Below are 22,950 nucleotides of genomic sequence, written 5' to 3'. Positions count from 1 at the left end.
GTTTCATTTATTCTGATTGTACCTGGATCTGTTGCTGAATGTGGTTAACTGATGAAAAGAAAGCTGAAAAGGTTAATTTACAGTATGTGTGCATTGACCGAGAGCCTGTGTGTGTGTGTGTGTGTGTGTGTGTGTGTGTGTGTGTCTGTGTGTGTGTGTGTGTGTGTGTGTGTGTGTGTGTGTGCGTGTGTGTATGTGTGTGTGTGTGTGTGTGTGTTTATCCCGTGTGTGTGCATGTGTGTTTTAATGTGTTGATGTTTGTGTGTATGTTTGAGTTTATTGGCTCTGAAAACGCATTAAATTTGTTACAGTTTGATAATGTTTACATTAAATTCATTTCTTTCAGACAAAACACACACGTGTGTTTTAATGCCCCCCCCCCCCCCCCCCACCCCACCCCGCTTTTCCTATCCTCTTAATCGAAGAGGTTAAAGATTATTTTAGGTTCCAAGACTACCTTGTCACATAGTATGTTCAAATTCTCTCCAGGCATCGTGAGTAACCCAAATTATTATTGCCAACATCGCGATAATGAGGATTCAGAAATCACCCATTTTGTCACTTCTCATCAACCGCTCATTTTTTCAGACAAACTAATATCCCATTATAGGCAATCTGGAACATAATGGAGCTAATACTCATAGACCGACATCTCGATACAATAAAATTAATAAATAAAAACATTCACCATACTCCCTAACCCGCCCCGTGTTTGTGCAGTGGTGCATTGCATTATACACGCATAGCTCATAGTGCACTGTGCATGTGCCGGTTCAGTGGTTCCGCACAATTGGCCCCAAAATGGCGGCGTATTCTCAGTTGTCGTTACTCTCTGTATAAAGGGACTCTAGTTCAGGTAATAAGTGAGTGGAGTGGGTGGTTACATGCATATGTTTTACCATTGTAGAACAATAGCACTTTTTATGTTTAGTCCTCCTATTTTAAGCATAAGTATTGGAACAAATGACTGACAGGTGTTTTTTGTTGCATTCATTGTTCACACATAAAAGATCAGCTCTGTGAATGTCTAGTCTTGGTTTTAGCCTTTGCTTTTGCCATGGGAGTCTGCTTTTGGAGTCAGTATGTATAAATTAACATCAAGACCAGAGAACTGTCGATGAAAGAAAACCAAGCAATTTGGAAGATTAAATGACAGAATAACTCAATCAGAACCATAGCACAAAAATTGGGCAGAGCAAATACAATTTATATCTTTAAAAAGGAAAACCACTAGTGTACTTAATGTGCAGTCACACTATAACGTATAGCAGTAACTTATGCCGACGTATGTGAATTTTCACCAACACGCTGGTGTATGTTGACATAAGTTAGGGGTAGGTTTGGTATAAGTTGTATACGTTAAAAGCACGCTGGTATAAGCTGGCATACGTTGTTGTACGCAGAGGCCGAAAGAAATTTTTGTGCATGCACAAAAATTTTGGGCGTATGCCGACGTCCTCTTCATAGGTTAGGCATACGCTAGACATACGTTAAATACATTAGAGGCAGGTTACTCATACGTCGAGATACGTCGAGATACGTTGGCATGAAGGTGTACCGTACAGCTAACTTATTGATAACCTATGAGTAACTTACTTCTAACCTATATATAACCTATATCTGACGTATCTGCAATGCATATTGACGTATTCAGACGTATTAGACGTATGTCTGACAATGGAGTAACTTATTGAACGTGTTTCTACCGTACAACTGGCGTATTATTGGCGTTTTGCCAGCGTTTTGTGGTCACTGTATATATGGGGGCCTGTGAGTAGCTCACCATCACTTCTCCACCCATCATCAGAGAAGATGGAGGATCCTGAGAGGCTTCGACAAGAATACCAACTAGTCGTTCTCCAACATCAGTATGACATCATCGAATTGGCACTTCACCAGATCCGTGCCAATAGGATGAGGAGGAGAAGAGGTCAACGACGGGGGAAGGTCTGGGTCAGACCATTGATCGGGAGGCGACGGCAGTTTGGCCTGTACGACCAGCTTCTGGTGGAACTCCGAAACGAGGACCAAGCATCTTTCAAGAACTTCATGCGGATGTCCCCCGAGATGTTTGACGAGCTGCTAGCCAGAGTGGGTCCCAGGATCACCAAGCAACAAACCTGGTACAGGGAGCCCCTGGAGCCTGGCATGAAGCTTGCCCTGATTTTGCATCACCTTGCCTCTGGGAGCAAGTATGCCTCAATGAAGTTCGGTTGGAGGGTCCCTCACAACACCCAGTCACTCCTCGTCCGAGAAGTCTGTCAAGCCATCATCGATGAATACATGGACGAGGTGATGATTTACCCCACCACTCCTGATGGATGGCGTGCCATTGCTGACAAGTTCTATGAAAAGTGGAACTTCCCCCATACATGTGGGGCACTTGATGGAAAGCACGTTGCCTGCCGGTGTCCTCCAAAGACTGGGTCCATGTACTACAACTACAAAGGATTCTACTCCGTTGTTCTGATGGCGCTTGTAGATGCTGACTACAAATTCAACTGGGCAGATGTCGGTGGTACAGGATCGGCATCAGACGCTCAGATTTACAATGACTCTGAGCTGAGGGAATGCGCTGAAGATGGTACCATAGGTTTCCCTGACCCCGATCCTCTTCCCAACGACTACCAGGATGTGCCCTACTTCTTCATCGGCGACGATGCCTTCGCCCTACGACTGACCATGATGAAGCCGTACAGCCTCCGGGCTCTGACGAATGATGAACGCATCTTCAACTACAGGCTTTCCCGAGCCAGGAGGGTAGTAGAAAATTCCTTCGGCATCCTGGCAAACCGATTCCAGGTTCTGCTGAGTACCATGCAGCATCACCCCTCCACCGTCAAGGTCATCGTCAAAGCATGCATGGTCCTGCACAACCTGATGAGGACCCGGTACCCAGGACTCCAGAACCAGCAGCTCGACCGTGCAGAGAATATGAACCGCGATTTCATCCCAGGAGCATGGAGACAGGGCCGTAACTTGAAAGACACCCACACAGTCTCTGGCAGCAACACCTCCTCCAAGGAAGGAAAGAAACAGAGGAATCTCCTCAAGCACTGGGCCAACTCCTCAGCCAGTGCAGTCCCATGGCAAGACAGGATGATCTAGATAACCTCGTTGATTTTAATATGTGATAAATATGTGATAGATATGTTAAAATAGGAGCATTTCACTGGTCATGTTGACCACCCACATGTTTGCATTGCCTAAATATTATGACATTTCATATGTCTATTGTAATAAATAAAATATCAATTTGTCTTTTTAAAATGAACTCTTGTTTTGTTTCATTTATGATAAAAATGAAATACATCAATTTATAAGTAATAAAATAAGTACATATGGAGACATTGGGTAAAGTGTAGAGTGTAAAGTGTCGTGTAAAGTGTAGTGTAAAGTGTAGTGTAGAGTGTAGTGTAGAGTGTAGTAATGGGCAAAATTAATTACAAATATAAAATTATGATAGACACCAAATTTAAGTTTGAAAATCTTTGATTAAACTTTTATTGAAATGATCAACTGATCAATAATAATGGCACATGATAATAATGGTAATAATGGTACAACATATAAAACACAGTCACTGCTCATCTCTAGGATGGCACAACAGTCAGTACAGTCACTGATGGTTCTTTGCTGGTGGTGGTGGTGTATTCATATCCACATCCTGGTTTCCCATCTCCATCCCAGGAGACAGGTTCATTAGTCCGCTCAATCCTGACATGTTTGAAAGGCTGGAAATGTTCGAAAGGCTGCTGTCAAAGGTGGTTGGACTCTGGTTGAGTGCCTGGACAGCCGATCCCAAAGCCGCAGACACAGAGGTGGGGGTGCGCTGTTGCTGCTGCTGCTGTTGTTGCTGTTGCTGGGTGAACATAGGTAGAGGAGGAGGCATCATCTGCGGAGCAAGACGCTGCTGATACTGCATTGGTTGCTGCATGTACTTCTCCATGTATTCCTGTGTCTGTGAACCCCACACTGAAGCAGGTGGCACCTTGTGTCTCCACATGTGGGGAGGTGGTTGGTACATCTCAGATGGTGATGAGACATACGAGGATGGTGCCGAACTAGGACGTAGTTGAGGCATGGCGGGGCCTCCCATGGAACTTGGGATGTCATCATCACTGTCCTCCTCCATCAACTGCGACAGCATCTTGTTGATAGCTGATCTCGTCTTCCTGAACTTGGGCTTGGACATGCTGATCAAGCTGTCACGGACGTAGGTGGCGAAGGCGGTCCGCTCGGTGATGGGCTGCTGGTGTGCATGGCTGAGGCCTTTGAGGATCTCGCCGGACTCCTGCATTCTCTTCTGGAGGGATTCCAGGAGAGCGCCGTCGTCGTCGTGAGCCCGCTTGCGCCGTGAGGATGAGGGGAGGGTAGGGATGATGTCAGCCTCCTTGAGACCAACTTGCTGCTCGGCGCAGGCAGCCTCAGCAGCATCTAGGTCTCCCTCATGCGCGTCAATAGTGGCCTTCACCTGCAAAGACAAATAATAAAAATCATAAGTAAAATGAATGCAAAAATGAATGCAAATTGAATTGTCATTAAAACAATGAGGTCCAGAAAAAGTAAAATATTTGTATACTTACACTATTGCAGGGCTCAGGACGGTGTCGGATGACGGTTTTCAGGAATCCGAACTTTGCCATGATCCACTCCTCCCTCTCAGTGAGCTCAGGAGCACCATCCCCACTCTTCTTCTTGTCAAGGCGTGTGTGGTTGTCTCTGAGTGACTTAAACCATCTCCTGAGGAGTTCTGAAGTCTTGCCCATCCACTGTGCCTGGTCCTCCCATATCTTGCCCTTCTTGTCAGTCCTCCTGTAGTCCGTCATCTTCATGTTCCAGAGGACAGGATTGTCTTGGAGGAACTCAAGCATGAGCTCCTCATCTTGCACTGACAGGGAGCAAGCAGTCTTCTTGGCCCTCCTCTTCTTCTTGGTCTTGTCATCAGACTGGCGGGAGGAGGTGGAGGAAACTGATGCAGCATCCGAGTCAACAGAAGAGGCACGGGAGGCACGGGAACCATCACCAGAATGAGGAGATGGAGAGCGTGGTGACTGCGAGCAGCCGGCTTGGGGCACAGCAGGGAGATCATGAGCAAGTGGATCGGCGGCTTTGGACGATGATGGTGAGGATGATGGTGTAGATGTGTTCTTCTTGCCTCTACCTCGGCCCCTGGCAGACGTCTCGGTTGCTGTCTTCTTCGTTTTCTTGGGTGCCATGTTGATGTTGATAGCTCGCGGTACTGTAGAGATCGGCGCCGTATTTATGCAGAACGTCACGTGATCGTCGGCAACACGCCGAGCGCGCTGCGCACAGGTTTCTCATAAGTTACTCATACGTTGGGCATAAGTCGAGAACGCTGGACATACGCTGGCCATATGCTGTGATACGCTGTGATACGCTGTCATAAGTTATATATAAGTTAGTGATAGGTTACTAATAGGTTAGACATACGCTATGTATACGTTCAATACGTTATGCATACGCCCAATTTATTCATGCTGTAGAATTTTCGATGCTTTTTTGGGCGTATGCCGACGTGTTGACATTATTTTATGATTTTTCATACGCTAGATATAAGTTTCTCTAAAACGTCATAGTGTGACTGCACCTTTAGCAATAGACAACCACCAGGTCGGCCAAGGAAAGCAACTGCAGTTGATGACAGAAAAATCATCAGAGCTGTGAAGAAAAACCCTCAAACAACTGTCAGTGACATCACTAACAACCTCCAAAGTGCAGGGGTGAAAGTGTCACAATCTACCGTTCGCAGAAGATTTCAACAGCAGAATTAGAAACGCTACACCGCAAGATGCAAATGTCTCATCAGCACCAAAAATACATAGGCCAGATTAGAATTTGCCAAGAAGTACAGAGGTGAGCCTGCAGAGTTCTGAAACGAAGTTTTATAGACAGATGAGACCAAGATAAACCTTTACCAAAGCGATGGAAAGGTAAAATTGTGGAGAAAGGAAGGAACTGCATGTGATCCAAAGCATACTATCTCATCTGTGAATCATGGCGGAGTGCTTCTTCATCATTGTGTCATGGCTTGGACTTGCACAGATGCCTGTGGAACTGGCTAACTCATCTTTTTTGATGATGCAACTAATGATGGCAGCAGTAGAATGAATTTGGAAGTGTATAGAAACATTTTGTCTGCCTCTGTACAAGAGAATGCCTCCAAATTAATTGGGTCTTGCTTCACCATGCAGCAAGACCATGACCCAAAATACACTGCCAACACAACCAAGGAGGTAACCAGAGGAAAAGAGGAAGGTTTTAGACTGGCCAAGTCAATCTCCTGAAATAAATCCAATGGAGCATGCATTTCACTTGCTGAAGACGAGACTAAAGTCAGAAACCCCCAAAACAAACAACAACTGAAAATGGCTACAGTACAGGCTTGGCAAAGCATCTCAAGGGGAGATACCAAGAGTTTGGTTATGGCAATGGGTCACAAGTTCGATGAACTTATTGCATAAAAGGGATATGTAACCAAATACTAACTGTTATACAACTTTAAATTACTTTTAATTAATCTGTTCCAATACTTATGCTTACCTAAAATGGAGGGAATGAATATAAAAAGTGATGTTGTTCTACAATGGTAAAACATGGATACATATAAATACCAAGAAATAAAAGCTGACCTTCTGTACTCTTGCCTCATACTCATCTTCTTATCGCAAATCCAAATTTCTTGAGTATAATGGCAACAACAACAAATTTGACTTCACTGTTCCAATGCTTATGGAGGGCACTAAACATGTGTATGTATGTGTGTGTGTGTTATATATATATATATATATATATATATATATATATATATATATATTAGTCCCTGGTGTTGGGCTAGCGGCTAGGGTGCCGGCTTAGGATCCTAGGTTCGAATCCCGGTCAATCGCTGAATTAACGCCAGGGGGGTTGACTCAGCCTGTCATCCTTCCGAGGTCGGCTAATTGAGTACCAGTTCACTGGTAATTCCCTGCTTGTCGTTAAAGGCGGCAAAAAGGGTTGGCGTCAGGAAGGGCATCCGGCCGTAAAACATTGCTTCAAAAAGGGGACCGAAAAACAACAACAACCACAGTTCCCGAAAAAGGCCAACCCCCGCTTGCGGGGAAAAATGGCCTCTAAAGGTGGTTTTTTTTTAGTTTTTTTTTTTAATATCTATCTATAATTCCAGTAATCTCTGTGTGTATGTATGTATGTCTGTATGTCTGTGACCGCTGTTTCTCGACAACCACGGGTCCGATATACTTTAAACTTGCCAGGTATATTGCTGGGGACCCGAGGATGTGCCTTTTCAAGGTTTCATATTAATCGGAGAAGTAGTTACCGAGCTATGTCCAAAAAACGATTCAACCAATCAGAGAGCAGCGAGCTATCACGTGTGCCGAACGTGGCGAACAGACTCTGCCTCGGACGGCACATTTGAGAGCGTATTCATTTATTTCACGTTGGCAAACTATGTTGCCGTTAAACTATGTTGTAAAACTAATTAAAACTAATTTGCGACATATTAATCGGAGAAGTAGTTACCGAGCTATGTCCAAAAAACGATTCAACCAATCAGAGAGCAGCGAGCTATCACGTGTGCCGAACGTGGCGAACAGACTCTGCCTCGGACGGCACATTTGAGAGCGTATTCATTTATTTCACGTTGGCAAACTATGTTGCCGTTAAACTATGTTTTAAAACTAATTACGTGCACGCTATGGCGATTTCTTTACCAAACTCCGCAAGCCGTTCGCTTTGGACCAAACCATTTCATGTAAATAGAGGGGGGGGATTGTCACCGTACTCGCAAGCCGTTCGCTTTGGACCAAACCATTTCATGTAAATAGAGGGGGGGGATTGTCACCGTACTCGCAAGCCGTTCGCTTTGGACCAAACCATTTCATGTAAATAGAGGGGGGGGATATAATTTTAGATATATATATAGTACGGGCATGCCGTAGTATCTATAACACAGACTTGGCATTTAATATGGAATTTTTTTTTTTGTGGGAGTGAACTTACTTTTCAAGATGACTTAGAACCAGTTCATTGGAATTATGTTGAAATTATTCTAGATTTTGTAAATGTGACCTTTAAAAGAAACAAAAACCACATTTGACATTTCAAAGCAAATAAATTGATCCTTGAAAGTGATGTAAACTGATATCGATTTAAACTGAATTTCGTAAAGCCACCACTCCATGACAAACAGCATTGTCAAGTTGACGGACCATCTCCAGAGGAGGCGGCAATAACTTTTGTAGACGTGCAGCAGTTGTTTTCCACTAATACAGAACGCAACAACCCTTATATACCCGATTGTGAAGCCAATCGTCAAATGTACCTGTCCTTACATTTTGTCACGCCACCTGTGATATAATCCTGTTATTGACTTCTTGCTGCGAAAGACAATCAGTGACATGGTTCTTTCAACAAAGACATCACCGAAGGGTAAAAGAAACTCACCAGATTGACATACTGAGTTCAGAAATTAAACCCAAGTCAAGAAAAAAAAAGATCCCACATTAAATGCCAAGTCTGTGTGTCTATATATATATATATATATATATATATATATATATATATATATACATACACACACACACACACACACACACACACACACACACACACACACACACACACACACACACACACACACACACACAGACTTGGCATTTAATATGGAATCTTTTTTTGTGGGGGTGAACTTACTTTTCAAGATGTCTTAGAACCAAAAGTTCATTGGAATTATGTTGAAATTATTCTAGATTTTGTTAATGTGACCTTTAAAAGAAACAAAAACCACATTTGACATTTCGAAACAAATAAATTGATCCTTGAAAGTGATGTAAACTGATATCGGTCTCAATTCATGGATAGTACTGTGTTAAACTTCTGTACGTTTTCCAGAAGTATCTCTTTATTTTGCACATTAGCCCAATTTCTTTTTAACAAAAACAAAAGTTAAATTACGACTGAGATTACGGAAAGTAAAATTACAGTTCAGTACTACGTGTAACCCCGACGAGCATTCAGGAGCACGTACACGTGGAGGCATGCTGTTCACGAGATTTGCCAAGGTTTGGACAGGAATCGCTTGCCATGCAGTGACAATAGCCTGTGCAATTCACGCACAGAGGTCGGCTGCTGGTCCAAGTGGTCGATTTGATGCGTTAATTCTGCCCACAAGTTCTCGATCGGATTCATATCCGGGGACATGGCAGGCCACTCCATATGCTCTACACCACGGTCAGCAAGAAAGTGTTGGATCATGTGAGCACGATGAGGCCGTGCATTGTCATCTTGGAAGACAAAGTTTCCTCGAAAGGCTGCACGAGCAAATGGAAGCAATGTTTCTTCCAGAATGGCCCTGTACTTGAACTGGTTCAGGTTTCCATTCAGAACAACCAGGTCAGTTTTGCCCCCTGCATGAAAAGCAGCCCAAACGGTCACCCCAGCACCTCCAGCTTGGACTATTGGCACTATACAATCTTTGTTGTAGGCTTCATGCACTTGTCTGCGCACTTGGACGCGGCCATCTTGACGATAGACCAGAAATCTAGACTCGTCACTGAAGATCACGTGATTCCAGTGTCCTGGCTGCCATTGACGGTGCTCTCTGGCCCACTGCAATCGACGCTGGCGGTGTTGTCTGTTCAGGCGTGGCTTTCTCAGGGGACGCCTGGCACGATCACCTGCTTGAACCAGTCGTTGGTTGACTAGCTTTCTGGATACAGGCACATTTGTCAGTTGCTGCCACTCAGCCCTAAGCCGATTAGCTCACTTGGTACGGCCATTGCGGACTAACCGGTGCAGCTGGCGATCATCCCTCCTTGTGGTTCTGCGGGGACGTCCTGGCCTCGGGATTGGAGTCGGGACACCCCGAGCATTTCGTTTCAGGATCTTTGACACCTGACCTTGAGTGATGCCATACTGCCGAGCAATAGCACGCTGTTTCATGCCATAATTTCGTAAAGCCACCACTCCATGACAAACAGCATTGTCGAGTTGACGGACCATCTCCACAGGAAGCGGCAATAACTTTTGGAGACGTGCAGCAGTTGTTTTCCACTAATACAGAACGCAACAACCCTAGTATACCTGACTGTGAAGCCAATCATCAAATGCACCTGTCCGTACATTTTGCCACGCCACCTGTGATATAATCCTGTTGTTGACTTCTTGCTGCGACAGACAATCAGTGACATGGTTCTTTTAACAAATAAATCACCAAAGTGTAAAAGAAACTCACCAGATTGATATACTGAGTTAAGAAAGTAAGCCCAAGTCAAGAAAAAAAAAAAATTCCATATTAAATGCCAAGTCTGTTTTTATATATATATATATATATTACGGTGGAGCTTTAAAAAATTTGAAAAACTACATTTTTATTTTTGAAAGTCTTACCCCCTTAATCTGTTCCATATAATTTAGAAACACTGTTGAAAAAGTTTGAGCACTAAATTATTATGTTTAGGGGTAGCTCAAGGGCCGCAAAGATTATGAAAATTATAAAAATTCAACGAATTACGAGTATATCAGACTATATCTTAATTTATTTTAAACAACACACTTGAACACAGTATTTATTTTTGAACACGTGAACACAGTGAATTCTTTGTTCAGTTTCTGACAGAGTTCATAGTATCAGTCTGACAATGTCCAGCAAACCCCAAATTTATTATTTTCATGGCATCCCGGACAGTGTATGTTTTCTGCTAGCAGAGTACATTCTGCGATGGTCCTCGACAACTTGCAGCAGGAATTGCAGCTGAGTTTCATCGCGGGTTATCAACCCACTGTACTCCTGAATGAGTGCCACTCCACGTTCAGCGTAGTCATTGACAACTTTTAGAGAGTTGACTGTTTCTGCAGCCTGCTTGTAGTCGTCTCTGTCATCCCACAAGTCCGGATCAACCGCGAGAAATCCATCTGGAAGTTCCATCATTCGCAGAAGTTTCATTGACCTTGCTGTGACGAAATCTTCCAAGTTCTTGTCCTTGAATGCAGGAGTCAGTTTGAATTGAGCCTTGAACATCCAGATCTTGAGACAGTATATTACTTTGGACATTCAGCGGGCATGGTGCATTGCTCCGGGTGACATGAATCACACTCCTCTGGCAGGAGCAGCACCGAGAAAGACAATCACAAGTTCCAAGAATTCTTTATAATCATCTCTTGGCTGACTCTGTTCAAGATGCTTGTTGGCATAATCGATAGTGCCTTGCTTTATGTCTTCCACTAGACTTGCCACATCATCAGCTGCAATCCCTGGTTCATACTTGGCCGTGTCTATGAATCCCCAGTATTCCTGGAAGCGTTTGAAGAGTGGAACCTCGGGAGAAGATTTGGCTCCCAATCCCATACAAACTTGGAACACTGCACCAATTATCAATTCCATAATGTGATGCCTGCAAGCTAGTGACAAGAGCTCCTTCTCAAGCTTCTGCTCTAGGAGGACACAGGCACCAGCGATCCGACCAGTGTTTGAGCTGGTCGTGTCAAAACACATAGCTCAGATGCTGTCGGCTACGCCCCAGTCTTCAATGGCTCCAAAGACAGCAGCAGCCTGAGCCTCGCCTGTTCCAGATGGAAGCTTGGCAACTGTGAGTAGCTGAGAAACTCCTTTCCCTGAAACCAATACTGGCAGGCGATCAACCTTCTCTTTTCCAATTAGATCAAGGATCAGTTTGCCGTCCCAGTGAACAACAAGGGGAACGTTACCCTGAAACTCCGCCTTTATATTTGCAGATCTCTGGACTCGGTGTTGTACTCTTTGTCGGCGAATTGAGTCTCTGTTTAGAGCAAGTTCATCAATGTTCTGTCCCAAGCTTTTGGCAGTTTCTGCTATAACAAAAACGGCTTTGCGGTCTGACACTTTTGTGCGATTGAGAGCGGCTGCGAGTTCTTCAGTAACGACAGTTTTTCGCCCCCTCTTTCTTTTTCGTGTCTGAAATGTGATGCCTCCAGCAGCTCCCTCACTTGCATTGTCCCCAGTTTCCATCTTTTCACTATCTTCTGCTGAGCTGTTTTCAGATTCAGAACCAGATGAAATCAGTTCAGCTGTAGAAGCTGCTAACTGTTTCATTTGCTCCATTCGCTGTCGCCTGGCAAGCATTTCCTCCTCTCTTTTGGACGCCGTTTTCTCCTTCGCAGCAAGCTTTACATCTACTCCAGCCAGCGACCCCCTTCTTCCCTTTTCTCGCTGGGCTAACAAGAAATCCTTGTCTTCTTGTAATACTGACGTATTGGTCAGAGCATCAGCGTGAGCGACATCAAAAAGGTCTTCAAGCCTGGAAACAAAAGCCGACTCTCTCACGAGTTGAGTTGGTGACGTTCGCGCTTTGTTCTTTTTCAGAAGACGCCATTCTTCAAATGTCTGCTCAAGCTTGGTTTGGCAGTTTTGATGAGCTCTCATCGGGATTCTAGCTTTCTTCCAAAAGTTAGCTATTTCCGTGATGGTAACATCCGACGATTGTCTTACGGTCTCCTTCAGATCGAGATGGTGATGTAGGAAGAATCCAAGAGCCATACGCAATGATGGCAACTTGCTGCCACTTAATTCAGTCACAGAGTTGCCAAGGAGATACAACTTGGTTTGAGATCGTGTTGCTTTTTCCACAGATGACATTTTCAATCAGATATGAATCTGAAAGAAATAGAACATAGCATTAAGAAATTAAGAATCAAGAAAATTCAAACAGTTCTATTAATAACTGAGCAGTGAGCACAATGCCTCAAGCAATTACACAAACATACTGCTGCAACAGTGTTGCAGCTGTTGCTTAGTCAGCATAGTCAGTCCATTGAGTCCAAACAGTAAACAAGTCTGAACATGTCTGGAATATAAATTCATGGAAAATTTGCATTATCAATTTATCAGCAAAACAATGGGATTCGGATGATTGGTTGGATAATAGATATGAACCAGTTGAACCACAATGATTATGCTTCTATAATCTGTGATAATATTATACCATGTTTATACACCCATTGTGTCTGTGATTCTCTGCAAAGCCTGTGATAACTTCGTTTTTATTTTCAAATAGTGTTCTGTGATACACCTATGTACAGTGTTTACTTTTAGATACTATGGTGATAAGCGTTCCCAGGTCAGCGCTACATCTCATTTTAGCATTTATTGTCTAGCAGACTCTAGCTCAACGAACATTTTACTCTTTTATTATAACAGATATTGTGTATGTACAATGTACATATTACTACTGTAATTATTTATTTAATGGAGCACAGAGTTTTATAACTTAAAGGTTTTATCTGTGTTCCCAGTATTAATTTTACCACAATGATTGCATGTTGTATGTATGATGATAGGAGAGAGTGTCAATTTACTTAGTAGTTAAAATTGGGTTCTTAATTTATCAACAGAATTAATCTATTATCAGTAGTATGCGAAATAAAAGGGCGGCCGCAGCTTTGGGGTATCAGAAACTTTACCATCATTGAGCTACCCCTAAATATTGTTCAATTGTGCTCATATTTTGCCTGAATTATTATTTCATATATAGGAACAAATTGAGAGGTAAGAAGATCATATTTCAAAAGTTCAAAAATAAGCTCCACCCTGATATATATATATATATATATATATATATATATATATAGTTGCGGTTTTGAGAACCAACACAAGTAACATCATTAAAGGTTAAAGGTTGCACCCCATAGTTAGGCCACAAGCCACACGTCGGTCACCTAAGGACGTTAGTGATTTCATAGTATGTGTTTAGGATAAGGCCATTCCCAATAGTTGCATCTGCGTTGTGTAAAACAAATAAGAGTATGCCCCCGTCCATTTTGCAGCCACCCTCCGAATCGACTTCGTTGGGCAGCATCCATCCCGCGCCCTGATTCGGCTAATCCACCTCCTTTGCCAGCAGCGTCTGGTGCAAGCAAGGGTGCTCGCTCAAACCAGCCCAAAGGCCACGAGGTAAGGCCCGAAAAGGGGGCAGAGCGCAAGGGTGGGGGTGTGGCCACGTCAAGCAGCCATCAAGGCGGAGCCGGTAAGCCCTCACCAGCCAATCAGGGCTGAGGCGACATCGCCTGACAGGGTGTGGCTAGACATTCCAGAGGGTTCGCTGGGCGTGGCAATATAACCCTTCGCACGAGGCCCCCACCTCAGTTGAGCAGGGAGAGGCAGGCGCTCGAGAGAGAGAGTTTGAGTTGAGGCTTGGTTCGTGTGCAGAGTTGCGAGAGGAAGAGACGCGCGGTGACAAGCCTTGATTGATTGATTGCGCTTTACAAAGGGCTGGCGCGCGGCACACATTGCAGAGGACTGCAGCGTGCAGAAGGACGTTGGTAAAAGGCGCTTGGTATCACCATCGGGGAAGTGGCGCAACGCTCATAGCAATACCAGGAGCGCGGATAAAGGCGCCGGTACAAGTATTACATACGCCGTATAATCGCCAACCTACCTTTCCCCAATATATAATTGTCTGCTTCGCGCCTACGCCACGCGGAGAGCTGCCTGCCGTCTTCCACCATCTGCACGGTACGAGTCGGGGACCGGACGAGCTGTGGACCCTTGGACCCTCAACCCGACCATCTACAAACCCCGTGTGAGTGAGCCTGAGTCTGAGTGCGAACGGGCCCGTGTCCAGGGATAAGTTAAGACTGTTATTAAGGCTGCCCTGTGTATCTGCTTCTTCCTCTTCCCTGTACATTCTCTTCTTCTTTTCCTCTTCTAATTGTACAAAGTGTAAATAAATTACCTGTTCTTCCTGGTTTTCCTCTTAATCCGACCGTTTTAGTCATTTCCTCCATTGGGTAAACGCTGCACGATTATAACCGCTCCAATCGGGTTAGTTCCTGATAACGGCCCGAATCGCGGCTCGCTTCGCTCGGCGTGTCCACTAACGCCGTGGTTCGGGTGGGGTTATTTCATAGCTTCAAAGGAATTACTTGTACTTAGGTGTTAGTACTTAGGTAATAGGACTAGTTCGACCAACAACCCTATTTAACACCGACCGGAAGGAACGTGATAGCCTCGGGATCGCGTCGGCCCGTAAAAGGACAAGGGGATTAATCCCCCCTTGATAAGGGGAAGGCCGACGTTTGAGATCCGCAACAATTGGTGTCGGGGAGTGGGATTGGACCCAAAGTGCGCCTAACGCACTCAAAATTACGAGCGGCCGAAATTTTATTAGAAACCTAAATTAAATCGTGCCATGCATAGCCAAGACGATCGGAAGCCGGCGTGGGGGTAGACGCCGTAGTGGACACAGGAGCTAGCGCCACGATAATCAGCCCTGTGATCCTTAATTCGAGTGCAGACGGCTGGGATAAAATCCAGCGCCTGGAAAATCATAGTTTGCAGCTGGCTACCAGGGTAACGGCCCCCATCATTGGGCGTGGTTTTGTAACCCTCAAGTTGGGGTCGGCAAGGAGGGTGATAGAAGTTTGGGTGGCAGAGGTGTGCGACCCATGCCTAATTGGGCTGGATTTCTTGACTGCCAGCGGTTGTAAAATCGATTTGTGCCGGGGGACCCTGCAAGTGGGAATAGATGAGCTGCCATTGGGAGGGGTGAGCACAGCCGAGAGGACGGAACTGGAGGCTTCTGAGGCCGTGACCCCAGGTGAGGCCGTGACCCCAGGGACGTGAGGCCCCAGGGCCGAGGCAATAGTGCCGGCCCGATGGCTAGCTCGCCAAACATGGCAGGAGCCCTGCGGCCTGGTCGAACCGGTGGCAGCGCAGTCCATCCCGGGTTTAGTCGTGGGCCGCACCCTCGTAAAAACGGACGGGCCAGTGGTGGCCGTCCGAGTAATTAACATTAGTACGGAACCACGCACTATAGGACGGGGCACGAAGATAGCCGGCTGCACCCCAGTTAATGAAGTCGCGGCAGTGAGGGGCGAGAACATCCAGCCGAGCCGGCCCCAGAGGGAGTCCCAAGGAAATGGTAGGAATTGGCCCGATCCCATTTGTAAGATGGTAAACAGGAGTAGCATACAGTTGGAGGATACCCAGAGGGAGGCCTTACACAAATTAATTGAAACCCATTTGGATATTTTCTCCTTGTCCTCCGAGGATATTGGACGTACGGGCCTGGTGAAACATCAGATCCACACCGGTGAGGCCCGGCCTATTCGTCAGCCCGCCCGACGGCTCCCTTGGAGCAAGAGGGAGGAAGCTGACGAGCAGTTAGAAAAAATGCTCGATGCAGGTATCATCGAGCCCTCGGGAAATCCTTGGATGTCACCTGTTGTGTTGGTAAAAAAAGAAAGATAGGACCACGCGTTTCTGCGTGGACTGTGCCCAACTAAACAACGTGACACTCAAAGACTCATATCCCCTGCCAAGAATTGACGATACCCTCGATGCCGTTGCGGGCTCAAATTGGTTCTCAACATTGGATCTCAAGAGTGGGTATTGGCAGGTGGAGATGGATAGGGCAAGGAAGGAGTAAACAGCATTTTCCACAGGTAAGGGGCTGTGTATCAGTTCACTGTGATGCCGTTTGGTTTGTGTAACGCCCCCGCCACCTTTGAACGATTGATGGAGCATGTACTGGGCGGCATGCCATGGCAGTCATGCCTGGTGTACCTGGATGACGTCCTGGTGCATGCTAAAACATACCCCCAAGCCATAGCTAATTTGGACCAGGTGTTTGGGTGCCTCAGACAGGCAGGGTTGAAGTTGAGCCCGAGTAAGTGCACTTTGTTTGCTAGAGAGGTGGCCTATCTAGGTCACGTCATTGGTCGCGAGGGGGTAAAAACAGACCCAGGCAAAATTACAACGGTAGAGGAGCGGCCCGCACCACGTACCATCAAGGAGGTGCGGGGATTTTTGGGACTCTGCTCCTACTACCGGCGCTTTGTGGCAAAATTTGCAGAGTTGGCCCGGCCCCTTCACCGGCTTACGGAGAAGGGGACGAGATTTAATTGGACAAGGGAGTGCCAAGAGGCCTTCCTCGCCTTGAAGGGGTGTTTGACATCCGCACCCATTCTAGCTTACCCCACTAGTGACGGGACATTTACCCTGGACACGGATGCAAGCCAGGAAGGATTGGGCGCAGTTTTGTCCCAGACACAGGGGGGTGTGGAGAGAGTGATCGCGTATTATAGTCGGGCCATGAGTAGGCCCGAGCGAAATTATTGCGTCACTCGTAAAGAGTTATTGGCTATGCTGGCTGCCATGAGCCATTTCCACCCGTACTCGTACGGGCGGAAATTTCTGGTTCGAACTGACCATTCCTCCCTGCAATGGCTCCTCCGGGTTCAAGGAACCTGAGGGCCAAATTGCAAGGTGGTTGGAAAAGTTGCAGCAGTACGATTTCAGTGTGACCCATAGGGCCGGGAAGGCCCATGGGAATGCCGATGCACTCTCTCGACGTCCTTGTTTGGGGGAAAACTGTAAATTTTGTGCGAGACACGAGGAGAGGGAGCAATTGGCAGACTCCACCCCTACCCTCGTAGTCCGTGCAACCCGGGTGAGGGCCAATTTTGCCACTAACCGCAGATGAAGAATTTGGAACATTGGCTTGGAGCACGGCCCAGCGGGAGGATCCCGTACTGGGACCGGTGTACGAATGGGTTCGATTAGGGAAAAGACCTAATGGGGAATAGGTCACCCCCCTCGGGGCGCCAACAAAGGCATATTGGGCCCAGTGGCAAACCCTGGAATTGAAAGATAACATCTTGTATCGCAAATGGGTAGCGATTCCCTCTGAGAGAACTTCCTGGCTGGTGATAGTCCCAGACAAATTTAAGAACACAATATTACAGCAGGTGTATGGTACCCGCCACGGCGGCTATTTGGGCAGGACAAAGACAACATCTCGGGTCTGCCGGAGGTTCTACTGGGTAAATATGGGGCGCAATATACAGGACTGGTGTCGGAGATGCGACGCCTGTGCTGCTAAAAAGGGACCAGCACAGAGAATGAGGGCCCCCCTTCAATTACACCAGGTGGGGGGCCCCCTTGAGCGGGTGGCTATGGATATTCTAGGACCACTAACCCGCACCCGCCAAGGTAACAAGTACATCCTCGTTGTAATGGACTATTTCACCAAGTGGCCGGAGGCCTATGCCCTCCCCAACCAAGAAGCCGGGGTGGTGGCACAGGCCTTCATGGAAGGATTTGTATGTAGGCATGGGATTCCGGAGGAGCTGCACACCGACCAGGGCCGAAATTTTGAAAGTCAATTATTAAAAGATGTGTGCAGACTCCTGTCAATTAGGAAAACCAGAACAACACCCTTAAGACCACAATCTGACGGGATGGTGGAACGGTTCAACCGAACCCTGGTTCAACAATTGGCATTGTTCACCACCACCCGTCAGGATGACTGGGACGAACATCTCCCGTATTTGTTAATGGCCTACCGAACTAGCCAGCACGGAGCCACCGCATGCAGTCCAGCGTTGCTGGTGTATGGGCGGGAGTTGCGGGCTCCCGCCGACCTGCTATGCAGTCCCGTGCCAGAGTCCACTGATAGACCGCCGGGGGAGGGCTATGCACGTCACTTAGAGGAAGGCATGGAGAGGGTCCATGCCTTCGTACGCCGCCAGCTTAAGCTGGCGGGTGCCAAGATGAAGCGCAGGTACGACCACCAGAGCCAGGGGAGTCAGTACGCTCCGGGGATGAAGATTTGGTTCTTCAATCCCCGGAGGCGAAAGGGCAGGTGTCCTAAACTCACCTCTCCCTGGCAAGGCCCGGGGGTTGTCCTGTCGCAAATCTGTGACGTGGTCATTAAGATCAAAATGGGGCCACGAGCCCTCCCTCGGATCCATGCCGACCGGATAAGACCCTACACCGGCAAGCAGGCGCCCTCATGGATCGCCTCGGCCTTAGAGGCCGAGGCAGGACCCAGTACCTCCAATGACGGGGGCTCGTAGTGCGAGAGGACTGGGGGGTGATGGTAGTGGGAGTAGTGCCCGGTGTGGAGGGATGGTCGCCTGACCATTCCTCACATTTGTGGGGGCACATGAGCTTTAGATTATGGGGTGGCAGTGTAAACTAGCCGAGGGCGGGCTAGAATATTGTTAGGGATTTAGAGAAATGACGGTAGGGACAAGATTTAAGTAGAGACATTTGTACCGGTCGAGGGGACGTAGAGATTAGATGGATGATAATGACGAGGGAAGTGCTTAGTGTAAGGGAAGACGGGAAAGCATGAGTATTAGAGGGAAGTAGTTAGTTAGATGATGCTGTGTGTGTGTAAAAGTGTATAAGTGGTGTGTTGAGGACAAGTGGAATTGTGTTGAGAGAATTGACTTGCATGGGGTGCAAGTGGAAAAAGGAATGTGAGCACAAGAGGTGTGCCGGGAATAATTGGTGTGTGGAATGAGTGGCGTGGAATGCATGGTGCGAAGGAGTGAATGGGGGAAGATGGACCCCTTCACGAATACCCGGGGAGGGTAGTTTAAAGTTAGGTAGAGGGTTTAGGTAAATTTGTTGGATATTGACATCTGTGGTGCGTGTAGTAGCAAAGTATTGCTTGGAGGGGTGCATAAGTAAGTGGAATGGCTGGGCGTGTGAGCCTGTTGGTAAGTATGGTTATTGGGGCACTCCGCCGAGTAGGTAGGCTCCGCAGGTAGGCTCTGGTAGGTAGGCGCCGCAGGTAGGCTCTGGGAGCCAGGTAGAGTTCAGTAGAGTTCAGTGGGGCCCGAGGATCCTAAGAGAGGACGCAGGTAGCCCAATGCCAGGAAGGGCATTAGTGGGGTGAGAGAGCCAGGAGGGCCTTCCCCAAGTTAGGGTAGTCGCAGGAGCTAAGCAAGCTCGGGTGGCGACTTCAGTGGCGGAGGTGCGCAGGTAGGTAGACCTGCTAGTAGAGCCACACGACCCAGCCCCGAAATTGTGCGAGGGCACAGTGTTGAAAAAATGGGGGAGTGAGACCCTAAATTTGGGAGGCACCACAGGATGGTCAATGGGAATTGGTTTTTAGAACCGCATAATTTAAAGAGGCCAATTGGATTGGCAGGGCAAGACCCCGGCTAGTTTAAAGAGTTAAATGTTATTAGAAGGATAGCTAGGATGAAATCTCTTCGCACCATCCACACCCACTCACCAAGGTGACAGGACTCCACATCAGGTTTTCGCAAATGTTTGGATGGAAAGACGCATCATGACGTGGGTGAGACATTGTGTGTGATTCCATCCCTTCCTTCTTGGGAGCGATTGGAGACGAATTTGGTTTTGGGGAGATATGGAGGACGAGACGGTAGAGACGAATTTGTAAATTGTGTAAATACGGGGAAGGGCAATGGTAGTGTAGATTGACATGGGGGGTGACGTACGAGTAGGGACGAGCTTTCTCAGCTCGCTCTCCCGTGCCCCTCATGTCGCATTGCCTTGTTATGACATGTACCCTTGCGCCCTTGCCCCCGCTAACCTCTGCTTTGTCTTCCTCCCCACTCATGGACCCATGGTCTTTTGGTTGAGGGGAGTGTGCAGGTGCCATGAGTTGTGCAGCTGCACTCTTGCGCTGCACCCTGCTGCCTGCCGTCTGCACCGGTACACCATATGGACCACACGTTCTGTGGCCTGGCACCTTTGCTGGAGCAGACCATTGCTGCCAGCAGCATCTTGCTTGCGGACCACTGTTTTTAAGTGGCGCACATGCCATGCAGTCGGACTACCTACGCTGGCCCTGCTGGCCAAATAAAAAGCGGACACGGTTTGTGCCCTTTTTTATTAATTAATCTTTGGTGTGCCCGGACAAAAAGATAGTAAACTTTAACGATGGCACACCGAAGATCCATGAAGCCAGAAGCAAGAAGATCCATCGGCCCAGCAGCCAAGCACAAGACATCACTGATTATTTTAAAATGTTTTTGGTGCATTTTTGGTGATGGTGCTTTTTGTGCATTTTGTTTATTTTTGGTGCATATGGGTGTATGGTGTATTGGTGCAGTGCAGTGAAATCGGTGTTTCCTCTTTTCAAAAATTCCTTCTTGTTCCCACAAAAGACAGGTCCTGGGTTGTAGTTGTAAATAATTAGTAGTAGTCTTGTAATAACATGCTTCCCACCGGCTTTATGTGTAGTTTGCGAATAATTCCGTAATTCGGTTAATTGTGGGCATGAGTCAGTTAGGTAGTACACAACGCAGCAGGTGGGACATATCTAGTGTTTAAAACTATCGCACTCAGGGTTTTTTTTTTTTGTTTGTTTTGTTTTGTTTTGTATACAAGATCGAGGCTCGTGAAAGAGCGAACATTAATCACACAGAAAGACAAACAGACACACAAAACAAATAACATCGGGAGCGGTAGACAAGATGCGGAGAGAGGGGGAAGGACACAAACACAACATTTGAGAGCAGGGACCGAGAGACATGGAGACATCGAGAGAACTGTGGGAGGGAGAGGGCTTTGGGGGGGAGGCATGAGAAGGGGGGGGGGGGAGGTATAAAACATATGGACACTGCCAAGACTTCCAGGAAAGAAGTTGGAATTTCAAACAAGGTGGATCTGGGGTGAATTAGTTGGGGTAAAAAAGATCAAGGTTTTGGATGGGGGAAGATAAGAGATGGTGGTGAACAGCTGTTTTGAAGACCTGGAGGGAGGAGTGTGATTGAAGTGAGTGTGGGAGTTTGTTCCAGAGGCGGGAGAAAAGAGGAATGAAAGAGTGAAGGTGAGCAGAGAGCCGAGATTTCGGCAGTTTAACCATCAGAGGGTGGCTGGCAGATCTTGTGCGACCTGTAGGAATATTTGGGGGACAGAGCACAGAGAGAGCTGGGGGAGCAAGGCCGGAGAGGAGTCGGTGGAAGACAGAAAGACCACCTACCTGCCTGCGGTGAGTGAGTGAAAGGCCCTCAGAGATAGCTTCATCGCGGGAGATTCCAATGATTCTGAAAGCTTTGGATTCAACAGCGTGAAGCCGAGCCAGGTGTGAAGCAGGAGCACCAGCCCATAGGGGAGAACAGTATTCCATTGAGCTGCGGATGAAAGCCTTGTATGTGGTGAGGAGCTCAGGTGTGCCTAGGAAGGACTTCGCACGACGGAGGATGCCCAGTCGGCGACTGGCTTTGGAGGCCAGCTTGGAAATGTGGTTTTCCCAAGAAAGATCATGGCAGATGGTGAGACCCAAAAGCTTGAGCGACAGAACTTCTTGGAGAGGATTGTTGAGAAAGTAGATGGGAGGGTTGTCCAGTCGATCTTTTCGGAGAGACATAGTAAGAGTGTGAGATTTGTCAGGATTGAAAGACATGTTCCACATGTTTGACCAGTCTGTGATTTTGTCCAGGTCTTCAGAGAGTGAGGAGGCTGCAGACTGCCGATCTGAGGGAAGAGGAAGAGGGTGAGGTTAAATGTAGAGGGAAACTACACCTAAGTGTCACACTAATTTAAAAGGTAGTCCTGACCCAGGTATCAAATCCGGCCATCCTCACTGGTATGTGGTTCGGCTCGGCAGAGCCTGGCGAAAGGAGGGGTGCAGTGTTGCGGTTTTGAGAACCCACACAAGTAACATCATTAAAGGCTAAAGGTTGCACCCCATAGTTAGGCCACAAGCAACACGTAGGTCACCTTAGGACATTAGTTATTTCATAGTATGTGTTTAGGATAAGGCCATTCCCAAAAGTTGCATCTGCGTTGTGTAAAACAAATAAGAGTAGGCCCCCGTCCATTTTGCAGCCACCCTCCGAATCGACTTCGTTGGGCAGCCTCCATCCCGTGCCCCGATTCGGCTAATCCACCTCCTTTGGCAGCAGGATTCGCTGCTGGCAAGGGTGCTCGCTCAAACCAGCCCAAAGGACACGAGGTAAGGCCCGAAAAGTGGGCGGAGCGTAAGGGTGGGGGTGTGGCCACGTCAAGCAGCCATCAAGGCGGAACCGGTAAGCCCTCACCAGCCAATCAGGGCTGAGGCGACATCGCCTGACAGGGTGTGGCTGGACATTCCAGAGGGTTCGCTGGGCGTGGCAATATAACCCTTCGTGCGAGGCCCCCACCTCAGTTGAGCAGGGAGAGGCAGGCGCTCGAGAGAGAGAGAG

The 22,950-nt window shown here is 47.2% G+C and overlaps 1 protein-coding gene across 12 annotated transcripts in view; it reads right to left on the bottom strand.

Moving 5' to 3' along the window:
• The window catches only part of LOC137414383 (uncharacterized), a 92,801-nt gene that overhangs the window by 31,899 nt on the left and 37,952 nt on the right, over positions 1 to 22,950 (bottom strand). The window contains exons 10-11 of one of the 12 annotated variants that reach the window (XM_078770025.1): positions 4,587 to 5,242; positions 3,479 to 4,474 (exon numbers count right to left, since the gene is read on the bottom strand). The exons of 10 other annotated variants lie outside the window; for them this stretch is intronic. In XM_078770025.1, the coding sequence (XP_078626151.1) occupies positions 3,620 to 4,474; positions 4,587 to 5,242 (1,511 nt within the window). In that variant the 3' untranslated portion in view covers positions 3,479 to 3,619. Of the gene's footprint in view, positions 1 to 3,478; positions 4,475 to 4,586; positions 5,243 to 22,950 lie in introns of those variants that run through there. One more of the 12 variants, XM_078770024.1, reaches the window with a different exon arrangement.

Source organism: Myxine glutinosa, chromosome 1 (assembly GCF_964187855.1).
Source record: "Myxine glutinosa chromosome 1, kmMyxGlut1.1, whole genome shotgun sequence".
Taxonomy (NCBI): Eukaryota; Metazoa; Chordata; class Myxini; order Myxiniformes; family Myxinidae; genus Myxine; species Myxine glutinosa.
The sequence above is the reverse complement of the archived record's forward strand: the minus strand, read 5'-3'. Positions and strand labels throughout refer to the sequence as shown.